The following is an 11,654-nucleotide window of genomic DNA, read 5'->3' as shown; positions in this document are numbered from 1 at the left end:
CAACTGGGTCCTCTTTGTTGCATTTTAATCTTCTTTATGGTGCCAACCTAAGAACGCTTCTGGTCAATAAGTCCAATTGAACACATCTGAGTAGGATTATGAATAGGTTGCTTGCAATCATTCTCTTACACTCCAGAAAATACAGAACTGATCTGTTTCAGTGTTACTGTTATAGCTTTTTACCATGTGGATCAAAACAAACACATTACAATGGGACACAGCTTAGAATCTAAGAAACGTGTTTTTTGCCATTCACTTTTTGTTCATTTCCATAGTTTTAAAGAAGTTGCATGTAAATCTCACTGAAGGAATGACCCACCATTTTGTACAGGCAATTTGTGATTAAAAATGGTTATCTAGAAAAAGGACTAAAATATAAAAGACAGCCAGTGTGGTATAGTGTCAGAGTATTGGAGTAGGATCTCGGAGACCCAGGTTCAAAATCACACTCTGACACAGAAATTATCAACAGCCGACTCCTAAGCCATCACAAATATTTATTCTGGAACAAAGAAACAAATCCAGCATATATTTTCTTCTGGAAGAAGAGATGAACTCCATAAATCAGCCCTGTTTCCAATACAACCGAATGTGAATTTTATTTATTTATTTATTAGATTTATAGAATGAGAAACAATTTATTAGAATAAAAAATTTATTAGAATGAGAAACAAGTGAGCCTTGCAACAAGCAAAGAGTTCTGGAATATCATAATAGGACCCAGCAGGCTTCTCTTCGAATCTTTCCAACGTAAGGCTAAAATCGAGGAGCTCCATAGTCATCCGGCATCCTTTCAATGTTATACCTAGTATAAAAACACAGTAATTATTAAGCAGTCCATCATATTTCCTCTGTGGAAGACACACATTGAGAGCCTCCTGATCTTTGTTGGTCTTACTGTATATACTCGTGTATAAGTCGAGTTTTTCAGCACATTTTTTGTGCTGAAAAAGCCCCCCTCGACTTATACACGAGTCAGGTGTATTTTTAAAAATATTTTAGGGTTTTTACTCTGTCAGCCACCAGGGGGTGCAGTTTAGGTAAGTTAGGAAAAGAATGTGTAACTGGCCCAAGGTCACCCAGTGAGCTTCCACAGCACAGTAATTATTATTCAGACTTGGCTTTCCTAAATCTTAGTCTGAAACTCTAACCACTATAGAACACTAGTTTTTGTCGGGTGATTGCTGTTGAACAGTAGCAAGCAGCTAGCCCTGGGTGAATCAGGAAAGTCACATGGTATCAAATCACTTGGTGGTTTGTTGGAGGGCCTGGACTGATGAGTCCTATCTCAGAGACCAAAATAGTAACAAATATCATGGGAGTAACAAATATCAAAATTCATCAGTAGCCATGGACAGAGAACATCTCTGAGCTTAATGGCATTAATTATCCTGCAAACACAGATTTGCCATGAGGCTTGAAGTAAATCTCATTCAACAAGCCAAAGAAAAGCAAATACACAGTAATATACAAGCGTGTTCAGCCAAACACAGACAACTGTACACAAACCAAAATTAGCCAGTGGACAGCTCATGCCACCGTCAAATTCCAAAATGTCACGGTTGCAAATATCGCATTTATTACTAAACCTTTTTCTTTACACATGGGCCCTGTGCACAAATGTATGTGCTGGGAAAGATTACAATAGTACTCTAGGGAAAAACAAGGCAGGACACCATAAAACAAAATGGCAATTTTGCTCTGATATTTACCTGTGATTGGATATATACATTATAGGGACTCCAGGAATTTTCCGTATTCTCCGCTTGAGGTCTCTATCTACAGTAGCCACTATGTAACATTTGTGCTGCAAAGGGAGCAAAAAGCAATTAATTCAAACTTGGCAACATTCTAATGAAAGAGTAAACCCAATGTTTCTATTCCTTTGACCACCAGTGCCAGATGGCACACATTTTCAGAAATAACAGACCTCTTCACAAGCATATTAACAATGTTTACTACCTTAGTATCTGAAATATCCAAGGTTGTTTTAGCAGAGGAAAGTGTATCTCCCCTTCCACAATCAACTCATTGAAATAGTGATTGCTACTTATAAAGTGAATAGAAACTAAAAAGGCAGAGCCTTAATTGAATCAGATTTTTTGAAAGTAAATGGTACAGATAGAAATTGTTGCTTTACATGACATAGGAATTCTTACAGCCAAGAAGGTACCTGAGTCACCCTCTGCACCAAACAGTCATCTGCATACGTTCCTTTGTGAGCGCATGGCAAGCGTTCAAATCGTGGGTCTTTGGCTATCCTGCAGAATCATAAAGTCATAAATTAGGAAAAGGGCCAGGCAACTGATACAGAGAAGATAGCAAATTACTAACAGAAACCATCATTTCTGTGTACTGTCGAAGGTTTTTATGGCCGGAATCACTGGGGTGTTGTGGGGTTTCTGGGCTGCATGGCCATGTTCCAGTAGCATTTTCTCCTGATGTTTTGCCTGCATCTGTGGCTGGCATCTTCAGATCTGATACAGCCTGGAAACCCCACAACATCCCATGATTTTTGCCTTTGTCTCATTCTGGCAGCCTCCGCATTTAGGACAACAGGAGCCCTGTAGTTCAATCCCAATTATTTTTCCTCCAGTAGGAGAGTGGAATGGTTAATGAATACTTCAAGCAATTATACAGCTCTTCACAATTATTACACAGGATTAGTATGGCTGATGAACAGGACTAGACGAGGAGCTGAAAAGTTTTTTGGAAGCTGCTTATTTTAATTTCCCATTATATACTTACATTTAGATGCATGTTATCACATATTACGGTTAGTTTACTTGTAGTTTAGGCAAGATGGACGGAATATGGACAGAGTTCAGTTGCCATGCACCCACCTTAAGGCCACACGATATTTCTGTCCCAGCTTCTCAATTTCTGCCATGACACAATCTGTGATACAGGGAATACCTGCAAAAATAGGATACATAAAACAACATCATACAACATGCACCACAACAGTCAGTATTATCTAATCTGGTTGTCAGCAGCTCTCTAGGGTCTCAGGTAGAGGTACTTCACATCACTGAGAATTAGCCTGGTGTAGTGGTTAAGAGCGATGGACTCAGTTCTGGAGAAATGGGTTTGATTCCCTGCTCCTCCACCTGAGTGGCAGACGCTTATCTGATGAACCAGATGTGTTTCTGCACACCTACATTCCTGCTGGGTGACTTTGGGCTAGTCACAGTTCTTCAGAACTCTCTCAGCCCCACCTACCTCACAAGGTGTCTGTTGTGGGGAGAGGAAGGGAAAGGAGCTTGTTGGAGTTTGAGACTCCTTACAGGAGAGAAAAGTGGGGTATAAATCCAAACTCTTCTTCTTCACCTACTGCCTGATCCTTTTAGCTGGAGTTGCCAGGGATTGAACTTGGGGCCTTCTACATACACAGCAAATACTGAGGCATGGCCCCTCTTGGCTAAAGCAAAGCAGGGGGAACTGAGCAAAAACATCCTCACTTCATTCCTGACATTAGAGGAAGTAGGCTGGAAGAGGAAACCATCCATTGGGCAAGAGGAAGTCTGGTGGTTTTGCTCAGTTCTCCCCTCCACACAAGCTCCAAGTGCCTTAAGGCATTTTTGTTCTCGAGCACCCTCCCCCTCTCACTTTTTTAAGGGTAGATCTTAGGGCTAACAGGTGGTAGGGGGAAAGCCAACACCTAAGTACCTTCTGCTCACAGTTCAAAGGATTCAGCACAGTGGGTCTCTGATAATGGGGCTTAATAAAAAACGCTTCTTTCATTACAGTGCAACATTACCCTGGAACAAGTGCAGAAACTTACATTTGGCATACAGGCAATCCATCATTGACTGCACCAAGTCCAGTTTGGCTTTAATGGAAAAATTGATAAAGTTTGTGTCAACCAAGATGTAGTAGGGAGGCCCAAGTTGTGTGTTATATTGGAAGAACAAACAGGAGGGATATTGAGGGCTGCAAAGACAGATACAGGACAAGTTATTTCAGAACAGGGATACAAAACCTACTGTGTACATGTAACCTCAGCTTGTGGGTTCTGTGGGGCAGAACTTGGAATGAGTTTGCAACAACAAATTTTAAAAACAAAATGGTTTACTTTCTTAACATATAACATCAACATTTAACATCACACTTCAAGGTCCTGTTCAGGTTGCACTTTCAAGTCCTTATATTTACAGTCTACTGATACTGCCAAGTCCAATTCTTCTTTGCAAGTGGGTTGGCTCCTGAAGACTCCAAGGGCTTGGTGAACAGGATTCAACATAATGAAGGTTTCCAGGAGAACTCTCACCCATTAAAAACACAAAAAACCCTTAACAAGGTGTTAAGGGCTTATAGAAATCAAGGTCCGAGTCTGGTAGCCTTGTCTTCTCCAAACTACATGAGCTCTGCAGCCTCTTGCTGCTTTGAGTCTCCACCCCTTTCTGGGTCAACCCATTCTGAGCATGGGGGTTACATTCTCCCCCACTAAAATTCTGTCGTTTCGACAGTAATTACAATGCAACTCTTGAAATCATTAAACAGTGATTTCCCCAGAGATTCCTGTACTTGGAGGAACCACATTTGATGAATCTGATAGCACAACATTGTCTTTTCCTTACAAGGATGTCCAACTTCTAGAAGCTTAGCTGCACTGGCAGTTTGCAAAACTCTTTACAGCAAATGTTGCAATTCAGCCAAGTAGTTTGCAGAAGGGATGGGGGTTGCAACTGTGGGGGGTTGCAACTGGAATCCCTTCCTTCATATAACTGCCAAACAGAATCATGTGTTTCAAATTCACACAGCAACATCTCTTGAACTGACATCACATAACAAAACAGATTTATGGGGATCAAACCCCAACTTGCTGCACACTTCCATTGCAAGCAATTTATATTTGCAATCTCTCTTCCAAGCCCCACGTTGGGCGCCAATTTGTAACCTCAGCTTGTGGGTTCTGTGGGGCAGAACTTGGAATGAGTTTGCAACAACAGAACTTTTAAAAAAACAAAATGGTTTTACTTTCTTAACATATAACATCAACGATTTAACATCACACTTCAAGGTCCTGTTCAGGTTGCATTTTCAAGTCCTTATATTTACAGTCTACTGATACTGCCAAGTCCAATTCTTCTTTGCAAGTGGGTTGGCTCCTGAAGACTCCAAGGGCTTGGTGAACAGGATTCAACATAATGAAGGTTTCCAGGAGAACTCTCACCCATTACAAACACAAAAAACCCTTAACAAGGTGTTAAGGGCTTATAGAAATCAAGGTCCGAGTCTGGTAGCCTTGTCTTCTCCAAACTACATGAGCTCCGCAGCCTCTTGCTGCTTTGAGTCTCCACTCCTTTCTGGGTCAACCCATTCTGAGCATGGGGGTTACATACACATTGTCAGGAATCTCCTAGAAGCACCTGTGACAGGGTGGAGGTGGCGTGCCACTGCACACACTGGGTTGAGGCCTAAAGTAGGCTCAGGGTGTCTGTGACTCGGATCCATGGGTGATAAAATTAAGAAACACTCCACTTCTTGCTGGTGCTCTCCATTTATTAAGTCTTCACCATATGCCAGTTTTACACTCCACAGCCTAAGGTCGTTAGCAGCACTCTTCAGTTGTCCAGACTTCTGTAGTTCCTCCTCCTGAGGTTCTGGCCACACCCAACTGTGTTTCACCACTGCCTTAAGTGCAAAGCACAATAACTGAAACCACCCCTGTGGTCAGGTGACCACTCTTTGGACCACCCCCTCCATCTACCACAGCCACCCTTGTCCTGCTGTAGGGGTTTCTGGTCACGCCCGTCCCAAAGTTCTGTCCTCTTCTCCCAGCTAGTCACCCAAGGAAGACTAATCTCTAACTCATTTGGTGATGGTCTCTTCTTGCTTATGGGCCCCTAGACCGCTCAATTGGAACCCTATCTGAGGTCACAGCACCTTTTCTTTGCACACAGATTTTTGTTCACTTTAAACTTCATACACTTCTATAGGTGTGAAAAATATCTTGAACTACTCTGTATACCCCAAACACTCAGAATACAGACATTCAAAGGTGAGAAATTTGGAAAGCACTCCACAGAAAGCAAGAAATCATTTGGTACTTACACTTCTCTCTCTTTGATAGCACTTGGATCATCCTTCTTTTTCTTCTTAGCTTTTGCTCTATCTTGCTCCTTGCTGGGAACAACAATAGGTTTCAGAACATTTGTGTACTGCAATTTTGACAAGCCCCCCACAGCAATGGAATTCACTCCAGAGACTGCAGAGAACCACAACACCAATTATCATCAACCAGGAGAGCTAAATTTATTTCTATCCTTGGTATAAAGCCTTCACCTAATGGAGGCTTCCCGTTTATCTCCTACTCCAGTGACAGCTGTTTCAAGGTGGGAACCATTTTCCAACCACCGAAGACTCGCTGAACTAAGGTTTCGCTTACTTTTCTGAAATAGAGGGCAGGTGCGAAGTTGGGAACAGTGCTCAGAAGAGCCACAAGTGGCATGTGAAAGAGCTACATGTGATTCCAAAGCCACTGAATTAGTATGTCTGCTCCATAGATAACTTCAGGTCAAAGCATTAAGGTTGGGGGAAGATATATGCCAGGTGATAAAAACAGAAAGACAGATGCATGTGAAGTCCAAACATTTAAGATGGTTTTCCAAATTCTAAAGCAGCCCCAAATAACTGAATACAAATGTTATTTCTCTAAAAGTTTCAGTCTTTCCAATTCTAAAACAATCTTGTTAATATAAAGTCAACAATACACAAATGACGTAAGTGTAGCAGTAAGGCGTATAAGAACTCAAACTCAAGGGATTTCTACCCTTAGCCACAGCCTGAAATTCTACATTTTGACACCAAGTAATAAAATGAACAAAAATTTCTAAATTCAGTCCCACAAAACATTCAAATTAGACAGCAAAACAGAAAAGGATCTTTTTATAATGGAAAAAGGGTTGTTGTTAATGTCACTAAAATGTTAGGTGGTTATCACTGCTCTGTTTGTCACATGCATTATGCTGTTACACTGTTTCATTCTCCAATTCTGCAATCCAGTTTAATTTAATTGTCTGTTGTATCAGATTTGTTTTATAGTAGGGTGGCATATGTTTAGTTCACTGTTCTAATTCTGCAACACCACACTCTGATTGCATTACTTGTATAACCCACCTTGAGTATGTGAGAATTTTTTTTCAATAGGATCTCTTTTCTAAAATAGCAACTACCTCCAGCAGTTTTGGATTAAATAGTTCAAGACATGTAAATCCCTACCCAATTAATAAGCAGTGGCTTATTAATTGGGAGCAGCAGTGGCGTAGTGGCTAAGAGCAGGTGCACTCTGATCTGGAAGAACTGGGTTTGATTCCCAGTTCTGCCGCTTGAGTTGTAGAGGCTTATCTGGGGAATTCAGATTAGCCTGTGCACGCCCACATATGCCAGCTGGGTAACCTTGGGCTAGTCACAGCTTCTTGGAGCTCTCTCAGCCCCACTCACCTCACAGGGTGTTTGTTGTGAGGGGAGAAGGGCAAGGAGATTGTAAACCCCTTTGAGTCTCCTTACAGGAGAGAAAGGGGGGGGATATAAATCCAAACTCCTCCTCCTCCTCCTCTTTTCCTTCTAAAGGTCAGATTTTTTTAGCTCATAAAAACTTATCAATGGTCTAAAGGGGTATCAACCAAAAAGAGCAGCCTTTTGCAAAACTCAGCTGTCACCACTCAATAAATTCAAGAGACTCACAGGCGCTGGTCACGGAGACTGATCGTGCGTTTCATAGTGGCATATTTTCTTGCTTTCTTTTGTTTCCCCTGAAAAGGATACATTAATAGTAGGTCAGTGTTCGGCAGAAATACCGGAGGTCTGGCTTCATTTCTAACATAAAAGGTATAAAAACTCAGGCCTGCCTTCAGTTCAGGTACGTTATGTATGGTTACTCACATATGAGAGAAAGACGTTCCACATACTGCTCATTATTATCATGTCCCTAGTAATTAAAATAAGTAACTAGACTGAAGTTTCAGCAAGCATTCACTCAAACTATGGCCGTTTTCGCACGAATGCAGAAGTGGCCGGGTCAGCGTTTCCGACGCCGACCTGACGACGCTGGGACCGTCCACACGGACAGTCCTGGAAAGAGCCGGGCAACCGGGGCCGCGGAGCGCCGGCGCCCGGCCGACCCAGCATGTCCTGGGCCTCCGGCGTGTTGCCGAGGCCTGGGGACACGCCCCCCTCGCCCTGCACGCCTGCTCCAGCAGGGCAGGGGTGTGTGTCCCCAGGCCTCGGCGACGCGCCGGAGGCCCGGGGACAAGGTAAGTGCCGGGTGGGGGAGGCGTCTCGAAGCCACTGCCGTTCGCTCGGCAGCAGCTTCGAGGCGGCATTTCCCCAACAAGAGCGCTTCCGAGCGCTCTGGGGAAACGCCGGCTTCGCGGTGGTCGGGCGGCGCGAGGGCGGCGCGGCTGCGATGCAGCTGCGCCCCCTGTGCGAATGGCGGCCTGGAGACGGCGTTTTTGCCGTCTCCAGGCCGCCATTAAATGCCCGTGTGGAAATGGCCTAAGCTACTGTGTAAGCCATACCACTCCAAGTTAGTCTCTTATGCTCTGATTGTAAGAGCTCAGTTTAACACGTGTGGTTTTCCCCTCCTCCATTTTAATCCCTGCAACAGCCCCATAAGGCAGGCTAGAATTAAAGACAGTCATCAGTGATTGAGCACTGATTGATTGATTCCCTACTTCTAGTCCAAATGTTCTAAACCACACTGACAAAGATATTCCAGCATATCAAAACCACAGGATTACCACCATACGCGACTTCCTCCTAACGTTGTAAAGAGTATCATTAATATCTTACCTTAGGCACTTTACTACTCATCAGCTAAAGCACTCAAGAATACGATCTCCAGTAAAGTACATCAAAGGGAAGGGAGGGCAAACTTGCATATACTGACTAAAATGCGGCAAAATATAAAAACGACAAAGGAGCTCTCCAGGAGAGGAGTTGTGGCTCCCACCTAGGTTCTGTGTGCTATTGGAAAGAAAGTTGCCATCTACCCTAGTATTGTTATTATGCTGCTAATTATGCTTTGTTGTTATTGAGTATTTTTGCTTTATACAATTTATGGTGTTATGTTATGATTATTGATAAGTGGCGTACCTAGGCAAACTGGAGCCCTGGGCAAAACCTGAGTTTGATGCCCCCCCCATGGGCGGCCACCCTCCCCCACTGTGACCAAGCAATGATTTTTTTCCACCAGGTCGAAATTCAAAGTCACCATCACATTATCGAACATGCCCCAACTCACAAATCTGAACACAGAAATGGGCCATGCCACACAGCAGAAATATTTTTAAAAAACATTTTCAAAATGCTTTCAAAATGTTTTATTACTGCTATGAAAACATTTTATGGTATTGTATCCAGTCCTCCCAATTGGGGGAAACAGCATCACTTTCAATGTTATTTAAACTGGGGACCCCAGATTCTCCCTTTAAGGTGGATTTAAAAGGAGAATCTGGGCTCCTTATTTTAAACAAGTGATGCTAGAATCCACCCCCAAACAGCATCATAAACTGAAATGGTCAGTGCAAATTGAGCAAATTAATCTACTCGCCAAACGTAATACTGCTGCAACCAAGCGCTTCTATTTCACAAAAAGGGCCCACTTTATAGCCTCTACAATTAAAATATTTACTACTAAATTACTTCCTAAGCTACTTTTTGGCACTCCAGTATGGTTTAGTGGTCCTATTAAGGACGTAGAAACAATCCAATCTAGGTTTTTTCAAACTCTTCTTGGCCTACCAAATTGTGTAGTATATTATTCCTTATACCTTGAACTAAGTTAGGGTGAAAATAGTTGATGACTAGCACTTTATTATAGTTGGGTTGGTTAAAGCAGGGAAGCATACATGGGAACTCAAACCCAATTTCAGAACAGATCAAAGGGAAAACCTCCCAGCTAGGAGATAAATAGTGAAAAGGTTTAGTACATTTCATGAAGGCACACAAGCCAAAGATAGAGAACTGGAATGAAGCCTGCATCAACCAGTCTCTATTTAAAAATTCCAGCTCAGCTTGTGTCCATCCCACAGAAAGAATGTCAAGGTAAACCTAGTGACTTATACAACTTAAGTTCTGTTTCTTGTATGCTAGCGTCTGTAATATTCCTGCCACTGTTCTTACACTACCTTCCGGTTCTCTTGCAGTCCTATCAACGAGTGGAATATGTCAGTAAAAAAAGATTTTGTTTACTTCTGTGACCAAGAGTTTTTACCACAGCACCTGCCCATTCAACACACACACACACACGCAGACTAAACATATGATCAGGCTAAAGGGTTAGCAGGGCAGGTAGAAGGGCAGTGCACACTGGCAAGCAAGCATGCATGCAATACACTGATGTCAGTGTTTCGAACCACTGAAACCAAGGAACGGCAGACAGGCTTGAGAGTGGCAGGGTCCTCTTCTATACAGTATGAGGCCGTTTCCGCACGGGCAGAAAATGACGGCCTGGAGACGGTAAAAACACCATCTCCAGGCCGCCATTCGCATGGGGGGCGCCACCCTTGCGCCGCCCAGCTGGCCCGCAGCCGGCGTATTCCCAGAACGCTGGGAAGTGTTCTTTTCGGGAATACGCCGCCGTGAAGCCGCTGCCGAGCGAACGGCAGCGGCTTCATGCCGCCTCCCCCACCCGGCACTCACCTTGTCCCTGGGCCTCCGGCGCGTCGCCGAGGCCTGGGGACACGCCCTCCTGGCCTGCGCCGCTCGAGCAGGCGTGCAGGGCCAGGGGGGCGTGTCCCCAGGCCTCGGCGACATGCCGGAGGCCCAGGGACACGCAGGGGCGGCGGGGCAGCGGGGCTCTGCGGCGCCGGCATCCCGCCTCCTCCCAGGACTGTCCGTGCGGACGGTCCCAGTGTCTTCGGGTCGGCGCGGAATGCGCCGACCCAGCCGTTTCCGCCACCGTGCGGAAACAGCCTGAGTAAAGGGAGAAGGCCTAGCCCTTATATTCATGCAGATCCCTTACTGCCTTTTGGGTATTCTTGAGCAAAACTGGTAGTGGATTGCTACAGATCCATCAATGGCTATTACTTCCATGTTAAAGACAACATATATTTACATGCCAGGAGACTACAACAGGGAGAGGTTCTGGCCACTCTATCTGTGCTTATAAACCACGTGAGAGCACCTGGCTGACTACCGGCAAAACCAGGATGCTGAACTACTCAGCTCTCGACCTGAGTCAGGGTCAAAAAAGTTGACGACTGGCACTTTATTATAGTTGGGTAAAGTAAGGAAACATACATGGAACCTCAAACCCAGTGACTCCCTAATGTTTCTCCGAGCAATCTTTTGCATAGTTACTCCCGTCGATGGGCTTAGGCTGCCAGTCCAAAAAGCCTCTCACCAAGATAGTCATCATAAAACAGCATAAAATTAACAAGCTATTAAAAGAAACACACACACAGGTATTAAAGGCTGCAATTGCTCCACCTAGGATTACACTATTTCTCCACACACATTTGGGACGGCGCGCTCTCTCTTTCTCGAGCCTGTGTAGGCGCGATGAGACGGGACGGCGAGGTCCCCCATCAACTCCTACTCACCATCTTGCAGCCCCTTCAGCTCCCGCACGACCCTCCGCCGTACCTCCTGGCTTTTGGTAGGGATACTTCCGGCGCGCTCGGTTGCCAGTTCACACGTCACTTCCG

General features: G+C 44.3%; 1 protein-coding gene across 2 annotated transcripts; it reads right to left on the bottom strand.

The window, feature by feature from the left end:
- Positions 1-477: 477 nt before the first annotated feature.
- Positions 478-11,648, bottom strand: FCF1 (FCF1 rRNA-processing protein). 2 transcript variants are annotated; one of them, XR_007243527.1, is made up of 9 exons: positions 11,550-11,648; positions 7,690-7,757; positions 6,058-6,129; positions 3,785-3,933; positions 2,844-2,916; positions 2,174-2,261; positions 1,713-1,807; positions 666-805; positions 478-597 (listed from the first exon to the last, which is right to left on the bottom strand). XR_007243527.1 is itself a non-coding variant. In XM_048484920.1 (8 exons), exons 1-8 carry the CDS (start codon positions 11,533-11,535, stop codon positions 757-759), a joined length of 666 nt encoding a protein of 221 aa, XP_048340877.1. In that variant the 5' UTR covers positions 11,536-11,600; the 3' UTR covers positions 478-756. The 2 variants fall into 2 exon arrangements, 1 of the variants encoding a protein (XP_048340877.1); XM_048484920.1 differs by having other exon boundaries at positions 478-805; positions 11,464-11,600.
- Between the last annotated feature and the right edge of the window lie 6 nt (positions 11,649-11,654).

This window comes from Sphaerodactylus townsendi, linkage group LG02, assembly GCF_021028975.2.
Source record: "Sphaerodactylus townsendi isolate TG3544 linkage group LG02, MPM_Stown_v2.3, whole genome shotgun sequence".
In the NCBI taxonomy this organism is placed as follows: domain Eukaryota; kingdom Metazoa; phylum Chordata; class Lepidosauria; order Squamata; family Sphaerodactylidae; genus Sphaerodactylus; species Sphaerodactylus townsendi.
The sequence above is the reverse complement of the archived record's forward strand: the minus strand, read 5'-3'. Positions and strand labels throughout refer to the sequence as shown.

Bases quoted from the DNA above. Each gene is read 5' to 3' on its own strand.
- FCF1 (XM_048484920.1), bottom strand. From the start codon at position 11,535: ATGGGGGACCTCGCCGTCCCGTCTCATCGCGCCTACACAGGCTCGAGA. The intron at 3,934-6,057 runs GTAAGTACCAAA...CTGTCTTTGCAG, and splicing joins GCTATCAAAGAGAGAGAAGT to CCCTCAATATCCCTCCTGTT. The intron at 1,808-2,173 runs GTACCTTCTTGG...CTCCCTTTGCAG, and splicing joins TGGTGCAGAGGGTGACTCAG to CACAAATGTTACATAGTGGC.